The sequence below is a fragment of the Malaclemys terrapin genome, chromosome 10 (genome assembly GCF_027887155.1).
Source record: "Malaclemys terrapin pileata isolate rMalTer1 chromosome 10, rMalTer1.hap1, whole genome shotgun sequence".
Taxonomy (NCBI): Eukaryota; Metazoa; Chordata; order Testudines; family Emydidae; genus Malaclemys; species Malaclemys terrapin.
This window is the reverse complement of record NC_071514.1, coordinates 34729073-34746598: the sequence shown is the minus strand read 5'-3', so window position 1 is coordinate 34746598 and position 17526 is coordinate 34729073. Positions and strand designations below refer to the sequence as shown.

At 41.8% G+C, this 17526-nt stretch overlaps 1 protein-coding gene across 2 annotated transcripts in view; it reads left to right on the top strand.

Moving 5' to 3' along the window:
• The window catches only part of TBC1D2B (TBC1 domain family member 2B), a 62819-nt gene that overhangs the window by 31081 nt on the left and 14212 nt on the right, over positions 1-17526 (top strand). For both annotated transcript variants that reach the window (XM_054041382.1, XM_054041383.1), the window contains exons 3-7: positions 4323-4488; positions 10483-10646; positions 11697-11923; positions 13903-14295; positions 15993-16103. In XM_054041382.1, coding sequence (XP_053897357.1) covers positions 4323-4488; positions 10483-10646; positions 11697-11923; positions 13903-14295; positions 15993-16103 — 1061 coding nt within the window. The remainder of the gene's footprint in view (positions 1-4322; positions 4489-10482; positions 10647-11696; positions 11924-13902; positions 14296-15992; positions 16104-17526) is intronic.

Genomic DNA, 17526 nt, shown 5'->3' with positions numbered 1-17526 from the left:
CCGACAAAAGCCAGTCAATCCCAGAAAAGCCCTTAATTCTCGGGGGTGCCGGGGTTGAGGGCTATTGAGTATCACCTGGATTCTTTCTTTACCTAGACTACGACTTCCCTGGCACAAATGATACCCAAGAAAAGTGACCTGTCGCCTAACCAATTGTGCTTTTTCCTTTGAGACCTTATACCCCTGTGCCCCAAGGTAATTCAGGAGTTTTACAGTCTGCTCTTTACAGGCTGCCTCTGTTTCAGTACTTAAGAGCAAATCATCGCGATACTGGACTATGTTACATGAGGGTTGTCTAGCCAGGAATGGGGCAAGGTCCCTTCTTAACTGGCTGCCAAAAATCTCGGGTGCACAGGTAAGTCCCTGTGGGACCACGGTCCAGAGGTATTGAGCCTTATAGTGAGTATCTGGGTCCTCCCACTCGAAGGCAAACAGTTTCTGAGATTCCAAATCAAGGGGGATGGAAAAGAAGGCATCTTTTAAGTCTATTACAGAGAACCAACTGTGCTCTTTGGGAACTTGGCCCAAAATAGTATGGGGATTTGGGACGACTGGATAGGGAGCCTCTATTAACTTGTTAACCTGTCTCAGGTCCTGGACCAACCGATACTGCCCATTAGGCTTAGGCACTCCCATTATCGGAGTGTTATATGGGGACGTGCCTTCCCTGATCCACCCACACTGCAGAAACTTTTGAATCAGAGGTTTTAACCCGATTCTAGTAGTCAGCTTAAGAGGGTATTGTCAAATTCGGACCGGGCTGCTTCCTTCCTTAAGGGAAATATGCACTGGTGAAGCATTCCGGGCTCAAGCGACGCCTCCCTCCTCTGCCCAAACCTCAAGGTTAACCCCTGACAGCTGGCTTTCTTCATTCCTCCCCCGGCACATCTGGTAATTTGAGGACTGCTGCTTAGGGATTCTAACTTCCATAGTCCCTTTATCAAACGAGATTTCTGCCTGGAGTTTAGTAAGAATATCTCATCCGAGCAGCGCGATGGGGCAAGAGGGGCTGCAAACAAATTGGTGGGAAATTTGGCGGTCCCCTACCTTTACTAGGAGAGGCAAAGTTTTTTCCAAAGCTGTAGTTTGTCCCTCTATCCCCTGTACCATGGCACATTCCCGAGCTCTACCTCGGGGAGCCTTACTAAGGGGGAACAAACTAAGAGTGGCCCCAGTATCAATAAGGGCTTCAATTGGGCAGCCCTCCACATTAATTTTACCGTGGGATCCAGACTGGCAGCTTGTGCCGCCAGGAGGGGCCGCTGGGTCCCTCGGCTTCCCTATGGGGAAGATCCCTCCCCTGAACATCCTGTACTGTTGTAGAGGATGGGAAGGAACGGGGTTTTATCTTTACGTTCCTTTCCCATGGCCTGTCACCGGGGACATTCATTCTTCCAGTGCCCCTCTTTCCTACAGATAGCGCACTGATTTCGACCCAGGCGGGGGCCCCGGTGGCCCTGGCCGTCCCTTAACTTTGTCCCCCCTTTCTTCATATCCTTCCCTTAGGGCCATGGCTAAAATGCAGGCCCCTTTCTTCCGAGAACGGGGGATTCTGTTGCTTCCAATTATATAGATCACTAGTGGTAAAGGGAACATATACCATAGTGAGATTGCCCTCAGGGGCTACAGTTTCCCGCAGTGGACACAAATAATTCTGTTGCAGGGGCCCTTGGAGTACCGGGCCACCCTTGCTCGATGAGCTAATAAGGGTAAACCGAATATCCCCAGGGTTATAGTCAGATGACAAGTTCCACTGCGTTTCGGAGCTCTGAGCTGTCACAGGGCCAGTCTTTCTCCTGGTGTGGTTAGACACCTGGGAGCTCAGAGAGATCGGAGGGGGTTCCCGTTTGGAAAAGTCCTGGTCGCTTGGCTCACCCCTTTCAGTTGAGGCATTATCCTCAGAGGAGGGGGTGGGGATTTCAAGTGAGGATGCCAGAACGGGGAGGCCAGGATACAAAGGGGGAGGGGGCATAGGATCAGGGGCAGAAGGAATCACAGTCGGAGGACAGGATTTCTTAACAGGGGGACAGGATTTTCTAACAGGGGCACGGGCCATTAAGGTTTTAATGGTTTGTATTTTACACTTCTGTAACAATGGGGGAGGATTGGCTACGAGGTCCTGCCATATATCTATATAGGGATATTGGTCCCAATGCCCATCCCGGGTCACAATGCTATGTACTGCTTGTACAATTTCTGGCTTGAGTGTCCCCCCTTCGGGCCATTCCACCCCGAAGGTTGTCCACTCAAGAGTACAAAATCTTACAAGATTGTCTTTACATAATACAGTTCCATAATCAGCCTGGCGTCTAAACGCCTTCCAGTTTTCCAGCATACACCCCAGGGGCGTACTGGAGAAGGTGCTTTGTCCGGACCCCATTATGTTCTACCCAGGGGTTTGTTCAAGACAAAGATATCAAGGGGTTTTTAGGGATCTAGTTTTAACTCGGATATCCGCTGGGCCACGAGGTTCGGCTGACCCCCCTTGCAATCAAGATATCCTGGTCACCGGGTTTCCCCTCGCAGGAGTCTTGGGGCGGCTGAAGTCCGCTTAAGCCTCAGACCTATCAGCGGCACTCACTCATTTTACACAGATCCCTTAATCAGTTACAATCTTGGCTTCCAACACACCATCAAGAGGAGAAACAAGATTACCCCTCCCACAAACAAGAGCAATCCCTGAGGCTGCTCCAAGTCCCAATAGTTGTTAAGAACGGCCCATGAACTAGTGGAGTTAGTGACGTTACTCATTGGCCGTTATTTGCTTACCCTTTAACCAAAAACACAACAACAAGACATTTACAAAGCTACAATAATGTTAACATACCTTCCCGTATACAGGCTGCCTAGGGGATTTCCACTGTCCAACCCACACCTCGGGGGCGTTATTCCTCAAACCCAGGAGGTAAACGCACTTACCGCCCGAAGTGGCCGCGTCCGGCAGTCAGACTTCCCCTCCTTCTGAAGCCGTCTTGCTTCCGTGTCCTTCAGAGTTCTCTTTAGAGAGGACGCAGCCGCCCCGGCCGATTGTGACGATCCGAGGCCCGAGCAAACCAACCGCTCGAGGTGGCCACTCCTCGGAATCGCCCTCGGCCGTCGGTCAGTGCCCTCTACAGGGAGAGAAGTCCCTTCGTGGTCGCCATTTGTTAGTCAAATGGGCTCGTTTCCCCCTGGAGCTGCCCAATTATCCCAAGGAGGCACGGGAGTCTAGAAGACGGCTTCAAGTTCTTTATTGATCAGTCAGCTGAGCGGGTGTCCCCCTCGACTCATGCCAGAGGGAGGAGCACACCTTACAAGCGCAGAGCAGGCTTTTTTATACCCAGTAACAAATGACTTAACGTGCATACATTCTGCTGACCTATGGAATTTTTAAATTCCCTTTTAGGGGTATATAGAATACATCTGTTGGGGCCGTAAATAGGATACATTTGTTGAGCCTCTTTGATTGATTGTCTTGCTATATGTTCATATATGGGAAAGGGAGTTTATGGCCATGGGGAACAGCTGAAATAATAGGCGAGTATTTGGCCTTTGTTCTAACACACCCAAAGGTGTTGTGTGCACATGGCAGTAGACCAGGCTAAGGACCCTTTAACTAGATGCTGGCCTTCATTCAACGATGGTCCAATAGAATTTAGGACTCTGTAAGACTAAGGTTTGGCCCTGTGGGAACTTTTTGCAAGACTTTATCAGCACAAGATATAAAATGAGAGCACCAAACTCACTGTTGCCTATTCAGGATTTCACCCCAGATTTTCAGAGGTGTAAGGTACCAGCTACCTTTCTGATATGTTAGACAGTTCTTCAGAGTCCTGCATCCTAACAAATATTTTTTAAATGTTTTATCTTCTACTTTCCCTTTTAACATTTCAGAATCTAAGAGATCTTCCTGTTTATCTGCTGTGTGACTTCAAAGCAGGATATTTGTAAGCCTGCTCATTGCTAACATCAGCAAAGGCTGTATTTTATTTTGAAACTGCACTGGGGTGAAAATAACTGCTATGCAGAGGGTTAGCAGAAAGCCTCTGCTAAAAACCTCAAACTAATACCTTGTGCTACCCATAGTACATTCTTCAGCTTACGCATTTGCAATATATTGTTTTCAGCCATGTAGTACACTGTGTACCTCTGAGATTTTATTAGCTAGTGCACAACAATATGAATGCAATGAGATCTTAGCATACTGAGGATAAAGACTAAGTCCTGTTATTTTTCTGTTGTTCAAATACACTTTTTTAAGAACATGGCATTTGTGGGGGCCTTGTGCAATTTTTAAGGTGATAAAATCATCATAATAAACAAATGTTGCTTTCCTTTCTCAGATTTGAATATCCTGAATCCAAATGTCTCAGCAGAGAAAGCTAGAAATGTCCTAGCTGTGGAGACTGCTCCCACGGAACTGGTAGGAGAACAAGCAGCTTGCCAGCCAGCACCGGTCCAACAAAGTGCTATCAATTTCTCCCTAAAACAATGGGGTACTGAGATCAAGTAAGTTCTTTTTTCCATATAAGAATTGTTCTAGTCCCTAGCAAATGGACAATGATACAAGTTGCTCAGATACTGTGGTGATGGGGCCAGTATAAGATGGAGAGATACAATGTACAAATTAAGCAAGAAATTGGAAAAATTAGTGGCCTGTCCATTGCCACAATATCGCTTAAAGTAGACTGTCTATAGACTCATAGACTTTAAGGTCAGAAGGGACCATTATGATCATCTGGTCTGACCCCCTGCATGCTGCAGGCCATAAAACCGTCCCTACCCCTTCCCTGGACTCTGCTGTTGAAGTCCCCAATCCTGTTTTTAGTGACTTCAATCGGCAGAGACCCTCCTGCTAGAGATCCCTGCCCCATGCTGCGGAGGAAGGCGAAAAACCTCCAGAGGCTCAGCCAATCTGCCCTGGAGGAAAATTCCTTCCCGACCCCAAATGTGGCGATCAGTAAGACCCCGAGCATATAGGCAAGAGTCTCCAGCCCGACCCCGTTAGCCATTATACTATTTACCCACCATTGCTTGGCTTTCCTATACATACTAGGATTACTAATTTAACAGGTAGAGTTGGGTATAGAGATACAGTAGTGTTAGTAAAACATCTGATGTAAAATGAACAATCTGTCAGATAGTTAGCAATAGCTTTATGGTCTGAGCACAAGACAAAGAGCCAGGATCTATTTCTCTGTACCCTTGGGCAAGTTAAATACTTAACCACTCCGCACCCTATCCTTTTTCTGTAAAATGGGAGTAGTAATTGCTTACTTCAGTGGCGGTATGGTGATTCATTAGCTAATACTTAAAATAGTAGTTTGGAGATGAAAAACCCTGTTAATATTCTTAGTTGTTTGTTTGTTCCATTTTTAAAAAAGATATGTACTGTAGATTAAATACAAGAAGTTCAGGTCAACATTGAGCAAGTTATGACAACCACTTTCTTAAAGTAAGAAACATTTTGTTACTTCCATTCCATGCTTTTAAACTATTTTAAGACAAGTTTACTTGAGTTCACTCTTTGACACCAATTGTTTTCAATAACAGTCGTACAGTGACTAACTTCTGGCTCTCCTATTACTGTAGGTTCTTTATGAACATTTCATATAATCTGTCTAGTGACCTTCCGCTACTGTTCAAAAGACAGCTGATCCTTTCCCCATGATGTTAGAGCAGTTCATGATGCAGTGGCTGCTGTCCTGTCAACTAGGCCACATCCTTCTTGTTCTGTCATTGAGAATAATTTTTTTTTTTTTTTACCGGTTCAGTTGAGTTAAATAAGGAAACCTTTAAATGAAATTAGTTAGCCACAGAAGTTGGAAGGTGTGTCGTGAGTGAGGTAGGAGGCTGCAGGAAGAGAAAGGATGGTCTCGTGGTTAAGGCAATTGAGTGCTGCCCTGGAGAACTGGGTTCTGTCACTGCCTGTGCTGGAGAGATCCTGTGTGATGCTAAGCAAATCACTTCAACCAAACTTTTCACAGGTGGTCACTGACTGTGTGTTTTTTATATTCTGGGTGCACAGCCTGAGACTGTAGTGTCTGATATACAGAAGTGCTGAGCACTTACATCTGCAGTCATTGGGAACTATGCTTTGAACATATAAAGTGTTCTATAATTCTTGAAAATCCAATCCTAGCCATCTCAAGTTGGACATCCAAAATTAGTGATTACTTTTGACCTTAATATCTGCGTCTCAGTTCCCCACCTGTAAAATGAGGATAAACCTCCCTCTCTCACAGGGTTTCATGAAGATAAATTAATTGTTTCTGAAGTATCAATACCATAGAGATGCGCACCATGGAAAAGCCCATGAGGAAATTCTGTCTTCAGAGCAGGGTTTGAATAGTGTGCAGTAAATAAGGTCTAGGCCCATGCATTGAATAATGAGGATAAAAGAAAATATTGTAGAGCTGCTCATTAACTGAGCACTGTCGATTCAGTACACTGAATAAGGTGGCGTCCTGTGGGGAAAAATATAGTATGTGATCATGTAAGTAAAGACTATATCATAATGCATATGCATGAGGGACCCAAATGAAAGTTGCACAGGCAACCTTATTTAAACTTCCTAACTTTTGAGTGCTGGACTTTGCAATCTTAATGTTCTTTTAACATAGTTTTTTGTATGTAAGATAGAACTCTGATTAGCTGAAGCAATTTCTGCTTATAGAGTGCTTACGGAATCCAATCCTTAAGGGGTAGTTAATGACATCTTCATAATCATAAACTTAAAATACAAATAAAAATCAGTTTTTCACCTGATTAGAATTGAGTTTTACTGTAATATAATAGTTAATGATGGCTAAGCAGGCTATTGACGTGATAGACAACCTAGAAATACCCAAGATGCAGAGCTAATATAGTTGAGGAATGGGAAGGATAGTATCTAAACTTCAAGCAATTTTATTTATTTGTATAGGTCATATTGTGGTTTTCAGCACCTTAGTATCTGTGTGCCTTATACAAAGATGGATTAATTAATTCTTGCAACACACTATTAGTAGGGCCCTACCAAACTCACAGTCCATTTTGGTCAATTTCACAGTCATGGGATTATAAAAATCATAAATTTCATGGTTTCAGCTACTTAAATCTGAAATTTCACGGTATTGTAATTGTAGGGGTCCTGACCCAAAAGAAGTGGTAGGGAGGGTTGCGGTACTTCTGCGCTTCTGGCTGCAGCACTGCATTCACAGCTGAGCAGCTGGAGAGCGGTGGCTGCTGGCTGGGAGCTCAGCTCTGAAGGCAGCAGGGCAGAAATAAGGGTGGCATGGTATGGTATTGCCACCCTTACTTCTGCACCGCTGCTGGTGGGGAGCTGCCTTCAGAGCTGGGTGCCTGGCCAATAGCCGCTGCTCTCCGGCCACTCAGCTCTGAAGGCAGCGCAGAAGTAAGGGTGGCAATACCATGACCACACTAAAATAATCTTGGGACCCTTCTGTAACTCCTTTTTGGGTCAGGACCCCCAATTTAAGAAACACCAGTCTTCCCCATGAAATCTGTATAGTATAGGGTAAAAGCGCACAAAAGGCCAGTTTTCATGGCGGGGAGACCAGATTTCATGGTCCGTGACGCGTTTTTCATGGATGTGAATTTGGAATTACTGTTAACTGTATAGTACAGAAAGTGAACCGAGGCAAGGAGATGAAGGGATTTATCCAAGGTTTCAGAGGAAGTCTGTGGCAGTGCTGGGAGCCCATACTTGCTGAGTCCCCTAGGTCAGTGTCTTAAACACAAGACCATTCTTGCTTCTTTAGCTATGCAGCACAATTTCATCACAGTGGTTCTTTGTGTAGAGCTTTAACATATGGTTAACATCTGCTTGACAGCAAGGGCTTGTTGTAATATCTGCATATGCCCTAAGCAACAGTAAAGAAATAATAAGAGGGAAGTGAAGAGAGTATGTTTCATATAAAGAATGTACTATATGTGCACGTTAATTGCACTTGCCTAAGCTGGAAGTTGCTTTCATTTTAAATCAGCTTTCAACAATTAAAGCCACCAAAAACTAATTGGATCAGATAAATGTTCAGAGCTGAATAGTCCTTCCTTCTTATGCTGACAGTTCCTGCAGCCTCATTTGTTTATGTAGAGTCTTGCTTGTTTAGAAGGATGTACTGTACTAACCCCTGAGTTACCTAATCCTATGATGGGATTTCATAATATAGAATGAGCCAGTAGATCATTTTGAATTTTCACAGATTTTGTGTAACTATATATAATTAAAATATTATTTAAAAGAATAAACTACCTTGGTTTGCTGTTGTAGCTCTGTAAACCTAAAGTCCTGTGGTACTATTGCTTTACATAAATTTCAGTAATGGGAGGGGCTGGGAAGAGGTATGCTGTATTTAATTATTTAAATACATATTATAAAGGAATTCAACCAGCTACTCTCTACTCTTAATTTGTAGTCCAATAGCACATACTTAATCCTCAATCCTCAAAGAGTCAGCAAACAAAGTCCTTATGCAAAGTACATGTAGAAATTGAACACCAACTATGATGATACTTGCCCTCATGGGGAATATTTGAAAAACATTCTCAAGTACCTTTTGCTTATTATTGTTTCTCTTGCCTCATTACTCTTTCTAAATAAACATAGGTTTCAGAGTAGCAGCCGTGTTAGTCTGTATCTGCAAAAAGAACAGGAGTACTTGTGGCACCTTAGAGACTAACAAATTTATTTGAGCATAAGCTTTCGTGGACTACAGCCCACTTCTTCGGATGCATAGAATGGAACATATATCTCCTTACTATATGTTCCATTCTATGCATCCGATGAAGTGGGCTTTAGCCCTCGAAAGCTTATGCTCAAATAAATTTGTTAGTCTCTAAGGTGCCACAAGTACTCCTGTTCCTTTTTTCTAAACGTAGTTATCTTAAAACTCTGGAAAGGTGGAGGTTTGATGGCCTTTAAGAATGAAGTCCTCCAGCCACAGGACAAGACAGGCATGGACAGTGGAAAGCTCACCTCTTGTGGAAAGAAAATAGCTCAATCCTTTGCTTCTATACTGAGAATTCCTAGAGAGATGTCTGTGAGTTTTGTGATGTGGATTCTTGTTCACCAGAAACTAGTCGGAGACTGCCACATTCACTCCACACAGACTTTGTAGATGTCTGTCTAAGGACCGGAGCTGGATCTGAACCAGTGACTTAGAAATAACTGGCTCACTTTCCCATGTGGATTGTGTAGTCCTACATACACAGAAAGAATAGCCGTGAAAAGATTACTGAATACATAATCAAATCCCAGCCAAGTTTGCAAATCAGATGTTCCTTGCTTTATGAAGGATTACATTGTGGTTTAAAAAAACTGTATCAAAATGATCATTATCAGACTGCTTAATTGAACCAAATTATTTGGAATCATGGTATTGTGATATGTATAGTGTATCAGATCACTTAGCTCAGATGACAGATTTCCTGTAAAACTTTAGGGAAGCACTGGGTCAAGCCAGCAAATAGTCTCAATAGTGAGACACCTGTATGGTCAAATACGCATTGTAAGTCAATTACTTTCCCATAAACGGGAGGTGAGCTGCTTCCAAGAAAGGGTGAAGATGGGGCCTCCATCCTTAAAGGCTGGAGATTAAACATACTTGTATTTGACAAGTTAACTGATCCTTAAATGTAGCGGTGCTACTTTTAGAAAGACTTGAGATGCAATGTTCAGATCTGTCTGAAGTGCACAAATATATTGATATGCAGTGTTGGTTTAGGCCTTTGTGACTACAGTGCTTCTATAGCATAAAATCTTTTACTCATATGAAAAATAGGTTAAGCTTCCTACAAAACTGTCAGATTGGAGCCTAGAGATTGCAAATAGCTTGGCAGCAAATAGCTTGGCAGCATTCTAACTAGCATGGAGATTCTCTCCTCAACATCTGTGTAACTACAATAGATTCCGCTTTTGGATGACCCCAATTTTATGTTAATTCAGTTTGTGATACAATAATACACAGTAGCCTTTTGACCTGCATACTCCCTATTCTGTTTAACGCTTATCAGTTGTTTACCCTAAATTTAAAATAAAGAACTATTTAAATAAATAGATTAAAAACAAAAAAAACAAAGCCCCACTCCCCAGAAAAACCAAATGTTTCACTGCCAAAACAAATGGATAGAGCAGGGCCAGGAGAGAGAGACCATAGCGATCTCATGTATTTTGGTCATTTGCCTCACAGTACCACGTGCTGCAGCAAAGCCACTCTCCTGGCCCTTGAATATGTTATGATCAGTGCTTAAATACTGATGGTAGGTATTACAGGACACGACTACTTGGTTTTTGTTTGCATTTTATTTAGCGTTGGTTTTGTTAATTTAAGCTCTGTTTAACAAAGAGGATTCATTGATGTGTTTTGAAAGTGTATGTTGTTTGGGTGATTTTCATAAGGTGTACATATATGATGTGACTAAAAAGGTAAATTTAAAAAAATATACTCCCCCCTCAAGAGAGAAAATGGCATCACTGTGATTATTTTCTTTATTCCACAGAAATTCAATGTCTTCCTTAAGATCTGGAAAAGGAAACAGTGAAAATCGTAAGAGTGTGTTTTATACCAGCGAAGAGTGGGAGATGTTAGATCCAACCCAAAAGGACTTAGAGGAGTCAATGGCACTGGAAGAAAGGCGGAAACATGCATCAGAAGGAAACAAAGGTACCATTGTTTTTCTGTTAATATACCACACTGTTAGCTGTATCTTCCGAAAATATAACAAGAATTCAGTCATTTGTTTGCAAACCAAATTTTTGTATGTACAACCATTCCTTTGCACATGAAATTATATCCTTGTGATGTATTCAAGGGTCAAACAGTGGTTTGTCCATAGTACTGTATTCTGTGGTGCATGTAACAAAGGTATACGAGAGATCTCTTGTATTTGACTCCGTGGGCAGGCGTGTCTTTGTTTTGTTGTTGAGACGCAGGGCTACAAGAGGGAAGGAAAGAGTCAAGATCTTTGGTTATAATCTTATGTAGAGCCAGCCACTCAGGGAAGTCACTGGCTTCAGACTTCAGAGGTGTCACTCTTCATCCAAAGTGGATGAAGCAACATCCTGGTTGCTGCTACTTGACGAGGGAGGGGGATAATGGGTGGGAAATGTATCTATGCTTTGATTAAATCTTATAGTCATAAGTTTTTGGAGTAACTTCATGAAAATTTGCACAACTCTTTAGAGCTCTTTGGTTGTCCTGAAGCATTAGTTAATGTAGGAGATAGCATCCTTCTGTCTAAACAAAGGTACTCATCCCTGCAATCTGCTCCATTCAGGAGGACCCTCACACCTATGGAGAACGCTAGTAGCTTAAATGGTGCTGCACAGGTGTGGCTGCCTGTTGGGTCTGATTTTAAGGTTAGGGCCATAATTGTTTAAAACAGAAGAAATCTTAGCAGTTAACTGTAGTTTGCTTCCATGGCAAAGTAAACTTGGTGGCTTGAAAAGTCTTTCATTTTTTGTAGTGAGTATGTAAAATTCTGTTTAATTAGTCAAGCGTATTTCCTCAGTCTCACATTCATGGTCTCTCTAAAAAAAGACCTTTAATGCCAAAAGAGATGTCAAAGGAAGCAACTTGGAAAATGAGTCATACTCAACAATGATGTGTTGGGTGTGTTTAAACTTTGGTATAAGTCTAATTTTAATGAGCAAATGCAGACATATATTTTATAAAGAAACTTTTTGAATGCATTGAACAAATTGTTTTACACAGGAGTGACTAGTTCAGCCTTTCCATTTGATTTTGGCCGTATTCCATACAAAGCAAGACGTCCATTGAAAGAAATGATTGTATCAAGCAAAAATCGGAATAGTAGTGACACATCTCCAGTTGAATGGAATTCTGGGAATGGCAACAAACTAGCTTCTGAAATGCAACTGAAGTTTCAAAGCCAGCAAGAAGAGTTGGAAAGGCTAAAGAAAGATTTGTCGAGCCAAAAGGTAATTCACACAAGAAGGACAAGCACAGCATTGTCAGGCCTGTCCACAAGTGAGAGTAAATCCACCCTTTTAAACTACAAACACCAATGCTAAATGTACCTGTGCATTTGAAAATCTCAAAACAGAGTACCAAGAGATGGAAAAGTCTTTAGGTTGCATAGGATTCAGTAACTGCTCTTTTGGCTTTTATATCCTCCCTTATTTACCCATTGAAACCAGCTTTCCAGAGTATGTCTGCAGGGAATTAAAGACTATTCACCCCCTGTATCTGCAGTCCCCCTTTGTTCTCCCTCAGAGAACTTCTCATGTTTGAGATCCATCTCTTTCCTAATCACATTAGAGAAAAACAAGCATTTATGCCTAATTTGGATACAGTCTGTATCACCAACAGGGTTTGATAAGTATGGTACAAGGCTTAGACCAGCAACTTTAAGTACTGATCCACACACTGTGTAGGTACTTGCATAGCCCATATTGTTGTAGTAAATTAGTGTTTTCCACATATTTAAAGCTAGTAGAAACAACTCTGTTTCTTTCCAACTTTATTAGATTATGAGGCGGGTTGTTTTGAATTTTCCTGTGTGACCTTATTGAGGGGAAAGCTAACTAAATTTAAATGAGTTCCATATTTACTTGTGGAAAGCAGTCAGTCCTCTCGTAGGAGTGAATTCCCTATTCTAGATCCAGCTCCTGTGAGAATTCTTACTTCTACACTCACCGGTCTCCTCCCAGTTGGTTGATAGTTTCATTGGTCCAGTAGAACATAGCTGTCATAGCTACTTCTTCCGTAGCCAACAATTATTATCTTAAAGAAAGCTAGGGCTAATCTAGCAGAGAGCTTTGAATATCAGGACAGATATGTTGAACTGGGTTCTTTGGGAGCTGAGCGCCAGAAGGGTGTGTTCACAGTAACTTATATGATTAAACAGTCTGCATTTTGTAGCAGTCGAAACTTTTTTAGGGTATGTACATTCATTCCTAGATATGAGTTAAAATAATCAAGCCTGGAGTCAACACTGAATACTGATAGATTCTCTTAGCATCCGCTTCCTTATTGATTACCAACCCCAGGTGATGATGTGATATGCTGATAGCCATTAGGTTATCAGTGACCTCATCTCTGACCAGTCAATTCAGAATTGGTTCCTTGATTGTGCAGAGCACTCTTGTAAGAGACTTGAGGTTTTCCAGCTGGGTTAGGGCTCCAACTGTTCCCTTCAGCAGTTCAGGCTCTTTGAAATAAAATACCCAAAGAAAGGTGATAAACCCCAGAGGAGGATGAAGAAAAGAGAGTCTGGCTTTCCTGTTACATGGGAAACCTATCTCTCGAAATCCATAGGGATGCTCCAAACGCCTCCAAGGATCTCAGGCTTGATAGGTAGGCTTATAGGCACAGTTCTCTCTGCTGTATCCTGTTTTATTCTAGGGGACAAAATAATCCACCAGTATCTCCACTGTCGTGAGGCCCTGGTTCAACCTAGACAAATCTACATGTTTCTTCAAACCACTGTGAACTTCCAGATCCATCTTCACTGGGCCCCCAGGAGAGAACACTAGTCTCAATCCCAGGCTCTACCCTTGATCTTAGTTTAGGGGAGGAGTTCCATTCCTCTATCCCAGAAGTACAGCCCCATTACATCCTATTGAAATGTATAGCCTATTGGAGCTTCCTCTTAATGAGCTCAGTTCCACTCTTCAGCTACCTAGTGGGCCACAGCTGACACTGCTTTCTGCAAGCCTGACACATAATATAGCTTAATACATACTTCAGTTAATGGTGTGCCAGGTGTATGTATCCACTTAGAATTATTGTTCTTTGCTTCAGTGGCCTCCAAAAACCCACTGACTTTATTCCATTTGCACTTGTTACTTCATGTAATATTCCAAGTCTTTTTTTTCTTTCGTTTTACATAATTATATTCTTAGGCTGTAATGTCTCCTGCCTTTTCTCCACCCTCACTTTACTTTACTCTTTTCAGGAACTTGTGCGACTCTTGCAGCAGACAGTCCGGTCTTCCCAGTACGATAAATACTTTGCAAGCCATCTTTGTGACAGGGTTCCAAAAGACAAATTAGAGCTGCTACACCAAAAAGATGATCAGATTTTGGGTCTCAACAACCAGCTTGAAAAGCTAAATCTGGAAAAAGATAGTCTCCAGCAGGAAGTAAAGAATCTGAAATGCAAAGTTGGAGAACTCAATGAGCAGCTGGGTATGTTAATGGAAACAATTCAAGCCAAAGATGAAGTGATCATGAAACTCTCTCGTGAGCTCAGTGAATGTGAGGACAATCCATCCTCCCAAAGTGGAACAGCAAATTCTTCCATGTTATCCTCTTTTAACAAGGAACTACAGGAGCTGGACAGACTAAAAGTAAGAGCAGTGTGTCTCTCCGTTGGGGTAGAGGAATCCCTAGTTCTCTATAATGCTTCACAATAGGCCATCCTGTGTAGGAGATCACTAGAACCTTCAGCATTGCTCTAGAATACTCTCACCCATGAGATTTTTTTTTCTCTTCCCAGTGGAGCTTGGGATCTACATTTTGCTCCCTGCAGGACAATATAATCCATAGCCACTAAAGTGTTGAGCTGGTCCACTCTGCTGTAGTACAGTATATTGTGTTTTCAATAATACAGTCATAGGCGCTGACTCCATGGGTGCTTCAGGGCTGGAGGACCCCGGGGGGGAAAATGGTGGGTGCTGAGCACCCACCGGCAGCCCCCCATCAATTCGCCCCCAGCACCTCCCCCTCCCTCCCTGCACCTCCTGCCTGCTGCAATCAGTTGTTTCGCTGCATTCAGAAGGCATGGGAGGAGCGAGGATACGTTGCGCTCAGGGGAAGGGGCAGGAAAAGGTGGAGCGGAGCCTTGAGGGAAGGGGTGGAGTGGGGGCATGGCCTGGGGTGAACTGGGGTTGAGCACCCGTTCCCCCTCCCCCCCCCCCGGGCACTTTGGAAAGTCGGCGCCTGTGAATACAGTAATTGCTATGGAGGAAGAATACCTTGAGAAATAATCAGGAATACTGGGGAAAAAATAGGGGATAGAGAGAAAACAAGGATGTAAAAAGAAGAGTCAGAAACAAAGAACAGATGGTAAACATAAATGAGAGTAAAAGGAATACGGGGGGGGGGGGAATAAAAGACCAATGTAAAATGACGGACAGGTGACTTAGACGTAAAAGGAGGAATAGACCAGCAATAAAGTCAGAATTAATAGTGCTGACCCTATTGCTAGTGACCTACTTTCTCCCCTAACTCCTTTCACAGTTTTATAGGATATTGGAGTTTGGGTTCAAACAAAATTTGTATTTTTGGTAAACTACCATTTAAGCTTGCTTGCCTTTGGATAATTTCTCTATTCCAAAGCAATTTGGAATATGATTGTGTTCCTATTTAAATAAAACTTTCAAAGGGAAAATCCCTTTTTGTCATTTCATCTGCAACTTCCTACATCAGAGCATAAGGAATTCTGGATAATAAGAGATTAAACTACAGAAATGAATAAGCAAATAGTATTTTATCTACTAACAGGAGTGGATGTAGCAGATGAGGAATGTTGAAGATGTGGGAGTAGCAAGAGATGATTGTTTGTTTGAAAAGTACCATCTTTCTCTCACTCACCACATAACTTCAAGCTCTGGAGGTCAGGGTTTAGACAGGTTAAAGTGAGAGAGCTTTTTGCTAGATATGTGTATTTCTGCATCGTGGACATAGCCTTTGAAGTAATCATATATATGGTACCAATTGATTGAACCTATTCCTGGAGATTTGTACTGGCAATGTAAGTTTGGCTTTTTTTGTGCAAGACTAGAAAATAATATTATGTGGTTTGGTAGTGATATTTAACTGACAAGATCTAATAGCGAGACAAGATGGGCAAGGTAGTATCTGTTATTGGACCAGCTTCTGTTGGTGAGAGATACAAACTTTCGAACTACACAGAGCTTTTCTTCAGGTCAAGTCAAGATCTAATAGTGACTGCTTGTCCTATATTCTACTGTATGTTGTCAAGTAGAAGTTTAAATGTCAATATCTATAGATGGTAAACTTCAATTTTTATTTTTATTAACAGGACAATCTTCAGGGTTACAAAACCCAGAATAAATTTTTAAATAAGGAGATTTTGGAACTTTCTGCTCTACGAAGAAATGCAGAAACAAGGGAGAGAGACTTGAATGCAAAGGTCAGATTAACCCAGTTTTGCTATACTTGAAGGGTTCCACTTCTGTTTGAAAATATCTAAAATAGATATTGGAGAAATGTTTAAACAGTGAAAATGATCCTTTCAGCACTCAGAACTGCACAGCTCCTTAAATCCATTGTCTTTTTAAAAGTTTTATTTCTCAGTTTTCTTGAAGAGTGACACATGGTAATGTGGGCATGACTTATTCCCCACACACACGCTGTTTATATTCCATTGTGTTGCAATTTCATTTGTAAATCTGCCCAAGAAACTCCACTCTACAGTAGAAATGGAACTGTTTAGATATGTTTTGTATGGCGACTCTCTGATGAATGCCACTGTGCTTGTTACAATCTATTTAATCTTGCTGCATGAATGATTTCTCAGAGTTTTGTATGACTTGACATTACCAGTGAATTAAAAACTGCAGTCTTAATTTATGAGCACAGAATATTTCATGCAACATTAAGATTGCAACATTTTGCTTTTTCAGGACACACAAGTCAGGAAATGCAGTTAAGGATGAGACTGTATTGTCATGTACAACAGTACACTAAATATGTCACATTGAGCACAGTAAGCTTTAGTGAGTGGGATGAGTGAATAATTTTTTTTTGTAGCCTTTGTCAGTGTATGTAGATTTAGAGTACATTTGTGTACAGATGAGTAGGGTATTTGAATGAATGTGGTCAAGTTATTGTTTGCTTGGGGCTAATTAGGTATGTTTATGTATGTGGATATACTGTTTGAGCAGGACATGTCCAGACGTGGAGTGCGTTTTTGTATGTTTCATATGTGAATTCCATGAAGTTGTAGCCAGGCCTGGATGATACAAGTATGTGTGGGGCTAGGTTTTTGGCATGGAGGTGCAGGATCATAATTTCTGGACTCTAGAGGAGTCTGTATGTGGAGAGTGAAAGTAAGGAATTTTGAAACATTTTATAATTTTGAAGACATATAACCAATATCTATCAAACTTTGAGGACTACACGCACACACAATCTTACATTTTTAAAATGTCAGTTGTATTTAAATTGTAAGAGTATAAAAGATTGGTGCTACCACTCATATCACACATCAGTGGCTGAATGGATTTTGTTCAAAGTGCCCTCCTCCCCCCGCAACCCCCCAAAAAATCACCTTTGTGCTGATCGGCATATGACAACTCAGCCCAAAATAAGACACCCTCTCCCTCCCCCACCAGTAAGTTGTGACTGTAAAGATCCATTCCAGTCTGAGTATGCAGCATTTAATTATAGTATTTGCTATCATAAACAGTATAATAAAATAAAATCCATTTCAGAATGTTTGTTCAAATGTTTGAGTCATTTTGTGCATTCTGGGCATGTAAAAATAGGAACGGAAAATGGACTATTTTCAGGTTATAGATTTGTATCCTTTTGATCTTTAGGCTGTGTGAATT